General features: G+C 38.3%; 1 protein-coding gene across 14 annotated transcripts in view; it reads left to right on the top strand.

Moving 5' to 3' along the window:
• NCOR1 (nuclear receptor corepressor 1) overlaps window positions 1-16345 on the top strand; it is a 147772-nt gene that overhangs the window by 9926 nt on the left and 121501 nt on the right. For all 14 annotated transcript variants that reach the window (XM_057535237.1, XM_057535226.1, XM_057535236.1 and 11 more), the window contains exon 2: window positions 11528-11705. In XM_057535237.1, the coding sequence (XP_057391220.1) occupies window positions 11598-11705 (108 nt within the window). In that variant the 5' untranslated portion in view covers window positions 11528-11597. The remainder of the gene's footprint in view (window positions 1-11527; window positions 11706-16345) is intronic.

Genomic DNA, 16345 nt, shown 5'->3' with positions numbered 1-16345 from the left:
TTAGATTTTAATTTTTTATTGTTTCTTCTTTTTTTTTTTTTTGCTTTGCTTTTCTTCCTTTTCCTTTTTTTAAACTTCTAATTTTTGGGGTCCATCTGGAATTCATTTCTGGTACAGGACATGAGGTAGACATATATTTTGGGGGGATAGAGGTGTGTATGTTTTTTCCCCTGAAGTAACCAGTTGTGTCAGCACCATTTGGTGAATAATCCAGCCTTTGCCCCAGTTAGCAGATTTGCACCTTTTATCAATTTACTAAATATGTTTGGCACTGTTTCTAATCTGTTATGTTTTCTTGATATATGTTATCATATCCTTTAAATTACTGTTGTTTTATAATTTTAATACTGGTAGGGTTAGTCATCTGTTCATTACTCTTTTTTTTTTTTTTTTCAGACTTTGGCAATTCTGGTCTATGTATTCTTCTGGATGAACTTCAGAATCATTCTGTGAGGTTCAAAAAGAAATCTTGCTGAGATTTTTATCGGGAATACTGAATAGTGATTGGCACTATTGAATTCATAGGTTAATTTTAGGAAAATTGACACCTTTGTGTACTTCCTATCCTTTTGTTCAAACAGACTTTTATGTTCTTCAGTAGATTTTCAAACTTTCCTTCAAATAAGTTCTGCACACTTCTTGTTTCTTTTGTCCAACGAATATAGTAGGGAATCACACAGGGAGTTTATATTCTAGTGGGGGAAGACAGTATAAGTAAAACAAATGACTGCATTTCAGATTATGATTAATCTGTAGAAGAACAAAAAGGGTAACTGGAGGGTGGCTGGGAAAGGCCCTTCTGAGAAGATGGCATTTGAACTGAGACCTAATTTTGAGGAGTCCTCGGCCCCAAGGGTGAGCCAGGAAGAGCATTCCAGGCAGAGAGTAAAGAAGGACAAAGGCCTGAGTCAAGGAAGGGCCTGGCCCTGGGTGAGGGAGCTGGAAGGAAGCTCCTTGTGGCCTCCTGAGCAGTAGGGGGGGTGGGGGGGCGGGGGCAGCTCCTGGGCCACAGTGAGGAGTTCAGATTCTGTTTGAAGTGCGTGGCAGCTCCTGAGGAGTCTTGAGCAGAAGAGTGATGTGTTCTGATTTATGGTTTAAAAAACATTTGGCTTTTTGAGTGGAGAAAGTATTGAAGTGGGAAGTCCCATTAGGAGTTTCTTGCAGCAAGAGATGAGGATGGGGGTAGTCAAGATGGAGAAGCATGGGAGGCTTGGGGGCGGGGCATGGAAGGAAGGCTAGGACTTGCTGTTGGAATGGGTGTGTTGAGAGCTAAGAACTGTTAGGTGCTGGGGAGGCCATGCGTGGAAAGAAGAGATGGTCCCTGCCCTCACAGGTCTCTGATGGTTTTGTTTATTATTATTATTATTATTTTTGTATAGAATTCAGTACCTTTTAAGTCAGTTGCTTTTTTTCTACTTTATTTTGGTATATACCATAGAAGTAGAGTCTGTTCATTAGACTTGTTTTATTTTGCTTCCTAACCTTTAGCAGCCTCTCTTAGCAGGTTAGAGGGGAGGCAGCAAAACATTATCTTTAAGATAGCTCTGAGCTAAAAAAATTACCTTGAAGAAGTTACTTAGCCTCTCCAAAGCCTTTCTTAGGGGTAATAGTAGAACTAGTGGTTTAGGTGAGCTCGTGCACAGCATGCTCTTAGTACACTGCCGGGGATGTAGCAAAGGCTCAATAAATGGCGACTGTTATTCTCCTTAGGTATTGTCATGTCTATTAATCCCAAGCATCCAAAGTTAAAAATTTTCTGATCTCAATACCCTGTTCTTTGTTTGTGTTGATGGAGGAGAGGGTTGGTAAATAGTTGTCCTTTTTTTTTTTTTTTTTTTAAAGTCTTTATTGAATTTGTTGCAGTATTGCCTCTGTTTCATGCTTTGGTTTTTTGGCTGTGAGGCATGCGGGATCCCAGCTCCCCGACCAGGGATCCAACCCGCACCCCCCGCACTGGAAGGCGAAGTCCCAACCACTGGACCGCCAGGGGAGTCCCAATAGTTGTCCATTTCACTTTGAAATGTATTCATTCTTATAGCTGGAGTGAATATTGCTCAGTTTAGAGAATTAGGTTAGTACAGTGCCGCTGTGCCACAGGGTTCTCAGTCATCTGCCTGCTGCCTGCTGCCGCTGTCTTTGGAAACTTCTCCTTTCTCACCTTAGGTAGGGATAGAGTAGTGTTGTTGTTTTCACTCAAGAATTATTTATTGAATGTCTGTATTCTTAGATTAATCAAATGATTATGCCCATATTAATGTGTTCCTTTCACTGTCATATTTTATCGGGGGTAGGGTAGTCTAAAATGTCTTTTTCTTTAGCTCCCCTTAATCTGTCTTCTAAGTGAGATGTCATTATGTCAAAAGAGGCCACAAATAAAACACCTTGTTAATGACATTCCCCCAGAGTAACTCCTCCCCGCCCCGCAAAGGGAAGAATGCTTTAGATTATTTTACGGGAGAAATTCTGTTCCAGTTTAGCACCACTCTGATCTCATACAAATTGCAGAATCCACTTGGATGGTTCTAGCCTCTGTCTCCTCTCCTGGAGGCTGGACCCCGAGATAGGCTCAGATGGGCTTTCTCCAAACCTTCACCAACCGAGAGACTCTTAGGTGGTTGGGATATCCCAGGGGGTGGTCCTTAGCCTCTCCCTGCCTCCTGGGCTTTTGGAGTTGGGCTAGAGCTGAACTGCTTTGTGAGAATTAGTGAGACCCGATTTGCCTCAGCTTAGTATCCAGTGTTTGGCACCTGCAGTGTCATAGAGGCCATTCCCCTATGCCATACTTTTGTATCAAAAAGTATTATTTGATAGTTTAAAAGAAAATTGAATTGTGTCCTTTTCCTGCTTTGGTGAAATGTGGACTTCACCTCTGTTGTGACCCTTGGTGGAGTCATTCTTGCTCATCTAAAGAGGCGTCTGTAGTCCTTCCACAGCGAAGTATATTTTTAGCTCTTTTTCCAAGACAGATTAGGCCACCTTGAAAACCTATCCAAGTACATTTTGATTATGCAAAGATTGTAGGCCAAAAGCCAGGAGTTCCTGGGGAGAAAGGATTTGTTTTTTTTGTTTTTTTGGTGGTTTTTTTTTTTTTTTTTAGGATTGCATTTGAAATTTTGTTTTGCAAGATAAGTTTCCGGTTGAGTAAATTTGTGTGTGAGTATGTGTGTCTTTATTATGTTAATATGGGAAGATTCAAAGAGAAATTTAAATAGACTGATTTCATTTTACTGTATTTTACTATCTGTTTGCAAAACGTTGGAGGCTAGTTCTGAGTTTATCTCCAAAATTCAGATAAAATGTGTGCTCGTCACTTACAACAATGACATCTGGTTTTAGTATATTATTTTCATCCTAGAATACAATTATGTATGTTTATGATACGAGGTTGTTGCACGTAAAACCTTGACCAGTTTTCTTAAACATTTCACAGAATTTTTATAGTCCATGAGTCAAGCATGTAACTGTGAGTTAATGAGTTTTGGAGCTATGAACTGAACTTAAAATTGGAAACTGCCATTTAAGGTTTTCCCTTCCCCTTCAGCCTCCACTTTAAACCGATTCTTTTACTTCAGTTGTTTTCAAACTGTCAAGTTTTCTGTGGAGGTGTCTTGGTGAGCCAGGACTGGAGTGAGGGTCGGAGGCAGGACGGGGATGGGGAGGGGGCTGAAAAGGCAGATTTAGGTTCCCCGTTCTCCCTGAATCAGAGTATTATGTATTTTATACATTTGGCTTCCATGTAAGATGTTTGAGGAAAGAAAGAGCACTGGTTAAACAAAGGTCTGAACTGTTGTGGTGTGTCTTGTGGGTAAGTTTTGAGGAAGGAGGTCGTAGTGGGCTCCAAGCTGCAGTTCTTGTCACCAGAGGTAGGGCCCGCTCTGACCAATAAATGTGTATCCCAGTAAGGGCTAAGCTCTAGTTTTGCTGATGTTTTGTTACCACCTGTGGTGGGCTGATAGTAACTATCTTTAATTTATTTTTAAGATAATTCAAATTAAACTTCACTAAAATCACATGAGAAAACTGGGACATCATGAAGGATTGGTTATGATAAAAGGGAAACACGGACAAATCATTTGACTTGTATTTGAGTGACATTGAATGTACATGTTGAACTCAGGACTCATCATTGCTGAAAATGAAAATAAAACAACCCGAAAACAACACTGTACTCTATAGATTTCTCATCATGTAGGCCACTGATGGAAAAAAATTTGGATGACCTTGAGCTAAGATCTTTTCTTTTTTTTTTTTTTTTTTTTTCATCCTTAGCAACTTTGTTTGGTTAGTACTGCATAACTCACAGCAGATTCCAAGGCACTGGCCTTGAACATTGCTACATGCTCTAGGCATTATCAGTAACAAGGTGCAATAGAGAACCACAGGCTCTTGCAAACTTGTCTCCAGTTTCTGGGCAGGAAAGATCTTTTCTTTTGCCTCTCCATTCCATTTATAGCTTTATTTACTTAGGATGTCTGAGTTGGGAGGAGAGCTCAGAGACAGATCACCTAAGCATTTCTTAGGGATGCAGATCAGAATTACTTGGAAAATGTATAAAATATTTGTGAACATTCATACAGTGAAATACATTACAGCAATAGAAAGAATGAAGAAGCTCTTTATGGACTCATGAAAATGATTGTCAAGATGTATTAAGATGTTAAGTAATAAAAGCAAGATATAGAACAATATATTATCTACTCTGCTCCCATTTATGTAGGGGGCAAAGTGTGTGTGTGTGTGTGTGTGTGTGTGTGTGTGTGTGTGTGTGTGTGTGTGTGTGTGTGTGTGTGTGTGTGTGAAGGCTGTTTCTAAAGGATACTCCAGAAACTAGTAACTTTGGTTGCCTTTTGGGAGGAGAACTGAGTAGAGGCTGGGGACAGGGTGAGAAGGAGATTTTTCCCTCTGTATTCTGTGGTACTTTGAGAAACTCTTAAACCGTACGTATAATATCTATTTCCAGAAACAAAAACAAACAAAGCCTCCCCCCCCCGCCCCCCCCCCTCCCTTGTTGACTTTTCCCCTTCCACTAGCAAGTGCAGGTGTGTAGAAAGGGAGCGCTGCCCAGGTGGTTTTTTTGTTTGTTTGTTTTGTTTTAATTAGTAGGAAGGAATGTTTTATTTTTATTCATTTATTTATTTTTAAAATTTATTTTATTTATTTATTTTTGGCCGTGTTGGGTCTCTTTTGCTTTGCTCAGGCTTTCTCTAGTTGCGGCGAGCAGTGGCTTCTTATCGCGGAGCACAGGTCTAGGCGTGCGGGCTTCAGTAGTTGTGGCGTGTGAGCTCAGTAGTTGTGGCTCGTGGGCTCTAGAGCGCAGGCTCAGTAGTTGTGGCGCATGGGCTTAGTTGCTCCGCAGCGTGTGGGATCTTCCCGGACCAGGGCTCGAACCCGTGTCCCCTGCCTTGGCAGGCGGATTCCTAACCACTGCGCCACCAGGGAAGCCCCTTGGTCGTTTTGATGGGTGGTCTCACTGCACATCTCAGCTCCTCAGAGTAGCTCACTACCTGCTGAGAAAGCTGCACAGCATCACAGAAAACACTAGCTTCTCCCATTTTTGCCGCTGACAACTTTGTGACATAGAGAAATTATTGAATTTCTCTGTGCTTCAGATTCCTGGTCTGTGAAAGCGCTGTTAGTTGGGCCTTGGCGGGGAGCAGGCAGGAAACAGTCTGGGAGGCGCTGGCCCTCTTCTGACCCCTCCCCTGGCTGCTGCTGGGACAGCAGGAACAGTGCAGTGAGTAGTAGTAAGGATGGTAACATTCTAAAAGTTGCTTTCTCTTAAGTTTTCTTTTAAGGTTAGATTGAATGACAGTTCTCTAGAAAATTTTATTTTCTAAACCTAGCTGGGTAGGAATTTGGATCAGGTTGACGCACTGAATTTTGCTCTCTTCCCAAATCCTTAAGATGATGAAAAAGAAAAAAGAAAACTTAAGCCGTGCGTCAATAATATGTAGTATTGTTTTCTGTATTTCGAACATATGTATCATTCTACAAGTTGTTTTCACTAAACTTTACTTTTTTTGAGGTTTATATGTATTGAAACATAGCTCTAGTTTATTCATTGTAACTGCTGTATATTATCATGAATATGGAATTTAGGCTGTCTTCAAATTTGCCTATTGCACTGCTGCAAATATCCTTTTGTATGTACATGTGAGTTTCTCTAGGGTATATCCTGAAATTGCTGGGTTGTAATAAGAATGATTCACATTTCAGATCGGTGTGGAAAGGCAGACATGTTTAGTAAGGGTTTTGTTTGGATAATTAACTATCAAGTAGTAAAGAAAATACATCTAGACCCCTACCTTACCATTCTTTAGAAAAAAATTTAGATGATTAAGGAGTTAAATGTATTAAAAAACTTTAAGAAGTGTAAGAGGGGAAAGTAGAAGAATATTTGAAAATTTGGGGGGTAGAGAAGGTCTTCAGAAAGACAAAACAAGTTATGAATGCTGAAAGAAAATGTTTGTAACATAAGGTCACACACCAGCAGAACCCCATGCAGTCTCCCCCACCCAGTCTCAGGCCTGGCCTCAGTCACCCTCTCCCTCACTCTCCCTCAGCATCCTTGCTTTGCCTTAGGGCTTCTCTAGTTTCTCTCCATGGAATGCTCTTGTCTTTTCAAGGCTTTGGCTCAAAAGTCATCTTAGAATATAATTTATTGCCCAAACTGGGACCGTTTTGAGAAGGAAATGGAGCATAGTTAATAACTGCACTGGGATAGTAGTTGTAAATTGGATCTGTTTCAGGAAATCGGGGCATACGGTCATCCTAGCTGAGACTGGCTTTCTACCTGCCAGACATGTCTCCCTTTCCCTTCTCTCATCCTGTTTTATTTATAGCACTTTATCATAGTATTTTGTGGTCACTTATTGTCTGTGTCACCTCAAGATAAGATGCCAATCGTGGTCTCATTCTATGCCAGCATTTAGAGCTGTTGACACACAGTATATACTGCTCAGTAGATGTTAACTGAATACGTACATGATATTTCTGCCTTTGGCCTTGAAGTCTTGTGAAGATGTGATAGACACATGAAAAATCAAGTAGTAGTGGTATATACAAATCATACTATATAAAACAAAATGTTCTTATTTATAAGAACTTTTTTTTGTGGCATGTTCTAAGTAAAATTTTTCATTAGCTAAATTTCTTAAAAAACAATTTTCTAAGCTCGTGTATTGGATATTTAGGACAATTCCTTGAGAAACATCCTCAGGCATTCATCTTTGGATATATCTGTATTGAATAACCAAATGAATTCCTAGAAGTGGAATTGCTGTGGTAGAGGATATACATATTTTCAAGGCTGATGCTGTATAAATTGCCATTCTTCTTTAGAAAGCAATTTGTACCCATTTTACATACACACCAGTAATGTGTGAAACAGTACCTTTTTCTCTCAACCCTCACCAAACACTAAGCATTATTTTTTAATATTTTGCCAGTTTCTTTGTTTTACTTTTCTGTCATTATTGAAGTTGACTTCATTAATTTTATTTCCTTTGTTAATCCCATATTTCTGTCATGTCTTATATTTCTGTTGTGATCATTTGTTCTTATTGATTTGAAAGATACATATGTATATGTATATCGGAATTTTGCTGTTGTGCTTTTTCTGGTTTGCGGTTTGCCATTTTAGGGTGTCTTTGTTTTACAGAAAAATAAGAAAAATTTTTTCTCTGTCAAAGATAACAGTCTTGTTTGTGCTTTTGGGGGTTGTGCTTAGGAGGGTGTCCTCTGTCCCTCGTTTGTATATGTGTTTCTGTTAGGTTTCTTGAAAGTCCTGCAAACGTTACCTGGTCTTTTGAAGGACCTCAGATTGGAAATCACTTTGAGAATATCAGTGTCCTCAATTTTCTTGCCTTATCCTAAGCGTCAAGGAACAAATTAAAGGGACAAAAAGCTTTCTGGAGAGAGATTTAGGACAGAAACCTAAGACTGTATGCAGTAACTCTCTAATACTGTATTTCAGCAAAAAGATGTCTTCGCTTATAAGATACTGTTATTTACCTCTAAGATTAAAGGAAAAGTACTACTCATGAAACCATAAAATGCTAGTGATTGTGGGATGGATATTGACTCCAGAGTTTTAAAGATATGAACATGTGGGTATTAGATTCATGGACTATGGAATATGTCAACTTGGACTGCAGCACAATTGTTTTTAAATCTTGTGGTTGCATTGTATAGTTTTTTTGCTTGTTTGATTTTGGCTAGGTAATTTTTTTAAAAGCTTTATTGAGATATAATTTATGTACCTTAAAATTCATCCATTTACATTGTACAATTCAGTGGTTTTTAATATGTTAGAGATATGTACAGATACCACTACAGTCAATTTTAGAACATTTTCATCACCTCAAAAAGAAACCCCAATACAATGGAATATTATTCAGCCTTAAAAAGGAAGGGAATTTTGATACATGCTGACACATGGATAAACCTTGAAGACTTCTGCTAAGTGAAATAAACCAGTCACAAAAGGACTGGTGACTCATATGATTCCACCTATATGAGGTCCTTAGAGCAGTCAAGTCCATAGAGACAGAAAGTAGAATGGTGGTTCCAGAGGCTGGGGGAGGGGATGGAGAGTTAGTGTTTACTGGGTGTAGAGGTTCTTTTGGGGAAGATGAAAATGCTCTGAAGATGGATGGCGTGATAGTTGCACAACAATGTAAATGTACGTAATGCTACAGAAATGTACACTTAAAAATGGCTAAAATGGTGAATTTTATGTTATGTATATTTTATGACAGTGAACAACAAAAGAAAACCCATACACTTTAGCCATCACCTACTGTGCCTCTACCCCACCCCACCATCCCTAATAAGCACCCACTAATCTACTCTCTGTCGCTATAGATTTGGCTGTTCTGGACTTTCATATGAAAGGAATCATCAGTCACTATGATTGGCTTCTTTTACTTAGCATATGTTTCAGAGCTTGTCTAAGCTGTAGCGTATATCAGTGCTTTGTTCTTTTTGTGGCAGAATAATATTCCCTTGTATGAATATACCTGATTTTATCTATCTATTCCTCCGTTGATGGACGTGACATTTGGATTGTTCAAGGTTTGTATAGTTATTTTGGGACTTAACTTGAGATCTAATGATTCTAAGATGTAAAAACCTACTCCACCTGTATTAAGCAAAGAGGACTTACTGTGAGACTATGTAGGCAGTTTAACAGGTATCCAAGGAGAAAGAAAGAAATACAGCGCCTTCTCGTGGGGACTGATTCAAGGAGCGTGAGCCTAGGCAGTTCCCAGTGTGTCTTGGGGGGCCTTTGAGGTCTCTGGGCTCCACTTCTCTCTGCATCCTGTTCTGGTCTGTGTCTGGACTGGCGTCCTCTGCTCCCCTGTAACTTCTCTGGCACATGCTCTGGCTCACCTTGACTCCTACTCTGGCCACTTCGCAATAGCTGACGTTCTCAATTCAGATTCCTGGAGGGGGATCTGATTGGTACAACCCGGGTCCAGTAGAGTAGTTCACTTGACATAAACATCATGTCAAAGCCACACCTTAACAGGGCCAGAGTTTCTAGAAGGAGTGCAGGGACCTGGTGTGACCTGCCTCTGTAGGGCACTAATGCTAGTCAATCTAAAGATGACCTGATTCTCTAGGCCAGTGGTCATCAAACCTTTTTGACTCAAGACTCCTTTTATACTCTTAAAAATTATTTGGGACTCCAAAGAGCTTTTGCTTATGTGGGTTATATATGTTGATATTTACCATATTAGATATTAAAATGGGAAAATTTAAAAGATATTTATTTAAAAATAATATAAACCCAAGTCTTAACGTAAATAACATTTTAATAAGTATTTTCCAAAATATAACAAAAAATTTGATGAGAATAGTGGCATTGTTTTACATTTTTTCAGACCTCTTCCGTATCTGAAAAGAAGGTAGCTTGTTTCTCATTTCTGCTTCTGCATTCAATCTTGCAATATGTTTTTTTTTTAATATATATAAATTTGTTTTATTTATTTATTTTTGGCTGCTTTGGTTCTTCATTGCTGTGCGCAGCTTTCTCTAGTTGCGGTGAGCGGGAGCCACTCTTCGGTGTGGTGCGTGGGCTTCTCATTGCGGTGGCTTCTATTGTTGAGGAGCATGGGCTTTAGGTGCGTGGGCTCAGTAGTTGTGGCTCGCGGCTCAGTAGTTGTGGCTCTCGGGCTCTAGAGCGCAGGCTAGTAGTTGTGGCTCATGGGCTTAGTTGCTCTGCAGCATGTGGGATCATCCCGGGCCAGGGTTTGAACTTGTGTCCCCTGCATTGACAGGTGGATTCTTAACCACTGTGCCACCAGGGGAAGCCCCAGTGTGTTTTTTGTTTTTTGTATTTTTGTTTTTTTTAATAGTTGTGGCTCACGGGCCTAGTCGCTCCGTGGCATGTGGGACCCTCCCCGACCAGGGCTCGCCGTGTCCCCCGCATTGGCAGGCAGACTCCCAACCACTGTGCCACCAGGGAAGCCCCAGTGTGTTGTTTTGATGGAAGTTTATGAAGAAAAGCTAACCTCATGTAGCCATGTATTTAGAAAAGGGAGGGGGTATTTTAATAGCCTTTTAACATAATTGTGGATATTCTTTGATATCACACCCAAACCAGACAAATGGTAAATTTTTAAAGGTTAGTTACTGTGTAGAATCTGAAACCATATTAGTAAACCTTTCATATTCTGTCACATTAAACATTTATTGGTTTGTCTTGCGCCTATTTATTGAACTGTGGTAAAATGTTTTGTACTTTAAATAAATACTTCATTCACGCCTTATTTTGTAATTCTGTATTGGTCATTTGGAAAATATTGATTCATTGAGTTACGCAGATCTTCAAATTTCATTATGTAATATCAAAAACTCACCCTTGTTAATACCACCATCAGTCTTGCCAGAAAAGTCTTTAAATGGGGGGAAACCGTCAGGCTCATGGTGGCAGATGGAAGTTTGCCAAAATCCTCATTTTCAAAAAAAATTTGGCAGTTTTTCTTGAAGTGATAGGCTCACTTTGTTCTTCCTTGAAAGCTTTTCTATCCCTAATGCCTTCTTAGGCTGTCATTTTGGGGCAGAATTATTTAATAAAGACAATATTTCCTCTGCAGAAATGCTTACCTTATAAATACTCTTGAATCCTTTTAACAATTGACTTTTTCACAACCCCCAAATTTACAGCCATAGATTTTTGTTTTTGTAATATGTAATATTTGTGTTTCAGATATTTACTGAAAGAAGGATGTTTACTGAGCAGTTGCTATGTGCTGGCTCCTGAGCTAAGAGTTTATGTGTGTTCACTTTATGTAGCTACTGGTATTATTTGTGATATCTTAAAGAAACTTTTTTAAGTATAGAGGAAATGACCCATTGATGTTTTTAAAGCCCCAGTAACTTCTATTATATTAAGTAAGTAACATGAGAGAAAGCTTTTACTGATAATAGTGGTTTTGTTTATGTAGCTATAGTTGTGTTATTAGAAGCACACCTGGTGCTTTAGTACTTATCAATTCTTTTCTTTCCCCATCCTGTTTAGGTGATTTCCTAGAAGCATGATTGTTTGTTGCACTTGATCTCACAACCTGGTGAGGACTTCTTTACTGATAATGTCAAGTTCAGGTTATCCCCCCAACCAAGGAGCGTTCAGCACAGAGCAAAGTCGTTATCCTCCCCACTCTGTTCAGTACACCTTTCCCAGCACCCGCCACCAGCAGGTAAGGAACAGTTATTACGCACATTGCATATGTATTTTGTGTTTTTCTTTACTTTTCCCATTTAATACATTTGTTGGTCAGAAACCAAATACCATTATATGTATATAATTGTTATATATATTTTTTAATGGCAAGAACCATTCTCGAAGGTGGGGGACCAAAGGTTAGGGATTAATTATCTTCTTATTGTGGCTTTATGCCAGATTTCAGGAGGTGAACATGTCTCTGCTTCTGATTGTAGGAGTTGTTGATGGATAGAGAGGAATCAATTGCCTAGAGTTTCTAAGTTAAGACATCTGTTTATGTGCCAAGTTCTGGTTGAGTATTAAGCTGGCCGGATGACTTGGCCACTCTTGAGTGAGAGCCAGGTCCTGTGCTAAGGTTTTCTATATGTGTGTTTACTCTATGTAGCTACTGGTATTATTTGTGATATATTAAAGAACCTCTGCCTTCTTGAGAGATTAGATGGTAGGAAGATGAGTTTGCGTGATTGTTTTACCTTGTGAAAAATAAAATAGGTGAAATAATCAGCTTAAGAGTGCGCCAGGGATGGAGGTGTAAGAGGTTTTGAACAAAAGAGAAGGGAAGGGATGAAATGGTCATTTCGGAGAACAAGAAAGCACACTTACCAGCAAATATAGTTGAGTACTACTGGGTACTACCAAGGACTCCTTTAAAGCATGGTCATGATTACAAAGTGAGAAGGGACATCCTTACCTTGTTTCTGTTTAGGGAAACATTCAGTCTTTCACTATTAAGTATAATATTAGTCACATGTTTTTTGTAGATGTCCTTTTTTGGTTGAAGAAGTCACTTTCTACTGCTAGATTGAGGATTCTTACATGGTTAGGTGTTGAGTTTTTGGTTGTGTGTCCTTCCTGCCCCAGTGCTATTCATCTGATTACTAATTTCCTAGATTATTGTTGCTGCTGCTGTCTTTTTTTTTTTTTTTTTTAAATCGACTTTGGGATTTAGTTTATATATAATAAAATTTTACTATATGTGTACATTTTGACAAGATTCATACAGTCATAAAACCACCACCAAAATGAAGAAAGAAAAGATTTCTGTCACCCCGGAAAGTTCCCTTGTGCCCCGTCCAGGTCAGGCCTCCTCCCCCACTTCCCACAAACCTCAACTCCCAGGAAACTGTGGTCTGCTTTCTGTCATAACAGATTACCTTTGTCTTGAGTTTCACATGAACTCTTTTGTCGGTGGCTTCTTTTCTGTCCCATAATACTTTTGAGGTTTATCCATGTTCTGGCGCATCTTGGTAATTAATTTTTTTTTATTGCTGGGTATGGATATACCATAATTTGTTTATCCAGTCACTTATTCCAGTTTTTGGTTATTACAAATAAAATTGTTTAGGAAATCTGTATCTATGTTTTAGCTGTATCTACTAGATTACATAAAGAAGCTTTGCCTTCTTTTTTTACGGTATCCTTGGGAGATATGTTTTTAATCTTATCAAGTGCATTTTATTAATTTTTGTCTTTAATATTTCTTGCTTTTTGTGTCATATTTGAGAAGTTTTTTGCCAAACTCAAGGTCACTAAGATTTTCTTCTATGTTTTCTTCTTAGAGGCTTTAAAACTTTAGGTTGTTACATTTAAGTCTGTGATCTATTTTGAATTACATTTTGTTTATGGTGTGAAGTAAGGGTTGAAGCCATTGTTTTGCATGTGGGTATTCAGTTCTAGAAATCATTTGTTGAAAAGATTATCCTTTCCTCACTGAATTGCTTTGGCGCTTTCATTGAAAATCAGTTGATCATATATATGTGAGTATATTTCTGTTCTCTCTACACTGATATGTTTCATTTTTCTTTATCTTGCATCTATGATTTTTCTGTGTAAAGAAACATTTAATCTTTTAATAAAGCACTGCACACTGTCTTGATTATTACCGCTTTATAATACCCTGAAATTAAGTAGTGTGATTCTTTCCTGAATTGTTGTTTTGGATATTGTAGAGCCTTCACATTTTAGAATCAACTTGTCAATGTCTACAAAAAAGCTTGCTGGGATTTTGACTGAGACTGTATTGAATCTAGAGATTAATTTGGGAGAGAATTGACAACTTTGAATGTTCTGGTCCATGAACATGGTATATCTCTCCATTTATGCAGGTCTGCATTAATTTTTCTTAGTAATGTTTGGTAGTTTTCAGTGTACAGGTCATGTACATCTTTTGTCACATTTATTCTTAAATATGTAATATTTTTAATGTGATTGTTACTGGTACTTATTTTTGAATTTCAGTTTTCAGTTGTTCATTGCTGCTATGTATATTTATCTTCTGTCCTGCAAACTTACTTGCTATCTCTACTTGCTTTTTTATGGATTTTGTAGGATTTTCTATGTAGATGATCCTGTAACCTGAGAATAAAGACAGTTTTGCTTCTCCCTTTCCAAACTAGATGTCTGTTTTGTTTCTTCCTTATTGCACTGGCTAGAATACCTAGTACAGTATTGAATAGAAGGGGTGAGAGTGAAATCCTTGCCTGGTTTCTGATCTTAAGAGGAAAGCATTCAGCCTTTCACCATTAGGAAGGTTATTAGCTTGGGAAGTGTTTCCTCCCCCTGTATTTTCTTGAAGAGTCATTGTAGGATTGGTATTGTTTTCTTCCTTAGATACTTGATAGAATCTAAGCCATTTGGGCCTAGAATTTTCTTTGTGGGAAGAACTTAACTGATAAATTATTAACTCAATTTCTTTAACAGTTATCATTCAGATTCTTTACTTTTTCTTGAGTCAGTTTGGGTATTTTGTTGTTCAAGATACTAAATTTATTGCCGTGATTTGTCATACTATTCCCTTATTGTTTCAGTGTCTTTTAGATCTGTTGTGATGCCATTCCTTGTGTTAATAATAAGTGTTTTCTTTTTCCTTTTTTTTTTTAATTAGTCTAGATAGAGGTTTATCAGTTTAGTAGATTCTTTTCCTTGAAGAACTAGCTTTAGTTTCATCCATTTTTTACTTTTTTCTGTATTTTAACTGATTTCTGTCCATATTATTTTCTCCCTTCTATTATATAATTGCCCACATATATGTGATTTCTGACTCCTTTCACTTTTTTTTATATATTCAGGTTTCCTTTTGCTACATTTTCTTCCTGCCTGAAGAGCATCATTTCTCTTAGTGCAGGTCTTTTGGCAGTGAACTTGCTCAGCTTTTATTTACCTGAAAAAGTTTACTTCAACTTGAGTTTTGAAGAATGCTTTCACTGGATATAGAATTCTAGGATGACAGTTATTTTCTTACAGCATTTTAAGAGATGTAATTCGTAGTACTCTAACCTGTTTGGTTTCTGACCAGAAGTCTTTGCTCATTCTTATCTTTGTTTATTTATATCTTTTTCCCCCTCTGGTTACTTTTAAGATTTCTCTCTTTATCACTAGTTTTCAGCAATTTGATTATGATGTGCCTTTGTTGTGCTTTTTGAATGTATATGTTACTGTCTTTAGCATTCACTGAGCTTCCTGCCTCTGCGTATTTGTCATTTTCATAAAATTTGGGCAGTATTCAGCCATTATTTCTTCAGGTATATTTTCTGTCTCCTCTACTCCTAGTTTCCTTCTGAGACACCAGTTACTCCTATATTATTTTATCCTACAGGTTACTGGACCTCTGGTCTTTCCCCCGCACCCCCCCCATTTTTTTATCCATTTGCTTCATTTTGCTATGGTTTCATGTTCAGTGATCTTTTCTTCTGCAGTTTCCAATCTACTGTTAATTTCATCCTGTGAAATTATCATTGCAGGCATTGGATATTTAATTTTTGATTAGAATGTGAACATTGCTGGATTTTGTTGTATTCCTTTAAAGAAAGTTGGATTCCTTTTGGTAGGCAGTGAAGTTACTTTTGAGTTTTATTTTTAAACACTCTTAAGGCAAGTTTAGAATAGTCTTTATTCTAGGTCTAATTTATCCTCCAATTCTGAACTTGCCTCTTCTGGGCTATCTACTGAATATCTTGTGTATCCAGTGAGATTTCTTATCTCTGGCTGGAGGAAATTTGAATGAGGTCTGGCCCTGTGTGAGCTCTGGGAATTGTTTGTTTTATCATTCCTTCTAACAGTTCTTTCTTCAGAAGTTGTTCTTAGTTCAGCCTTTAAAGACTGGGCTATGCTCTCCCTATGCATTACAGATTGGAATTCAGCCAAACACTTAAGGGAACACAAATTCATATTTCAGGAAATATTTCTCTGTGTAACTCCCTCCTCTCTGGAAGTCTCCAGAAATTCTCTCTGGCTTTCCCAAACTAGTATGGTTGCTTCTTCAATGAATAAGATTCTGGGGCACTGTTTGGATGCAGTTTGGAAATCACCTCCAGGCAGAAAGCCTGGATTATGCTAGGACTCCCCCATTTGTGTCACTTTTCTCAGAGGTCAAGTCCTATGCCGCCTGTTGTCCAGTGTCTGAAAGGAATTCCTACACTTTGTCCAGTTTTTTTTTTGCTGTTTACTATGGGAATGTAGTTTGGACAGCGTTACTTGCTCATAGCTGGAAGCAGAAGTGCACTATTGTTTCTTTTTTTTTTTTTAAGGATTTTCTTATTTATTTATTTATTTATTTATTTATTTATTTTTGGCTGTGTTGGGTCTTCGGTTCGTGCGAGGGCTTTCTCCAGTTGC

Source organism: Balaenoptera acutorostrata, chromosome 20 (assembly GCF_949987535.1).
Source record: "Balaenoptera acutorostrata chromosome 20, mBalAcu1.1, whole genome shotgun sequence".
NCBI classification, from domain to species: Eukaryota; Metazoa; Chordata; class Mammalia; order Artiodactyla; family Balaenopteridae; genus Balaenoptera; species Balaenoptera acutorostrata.
Note: the sequence above shows the minus strand (reverse complement) of the source record. Positions and strands in the feature narration are given on the sequence as shown.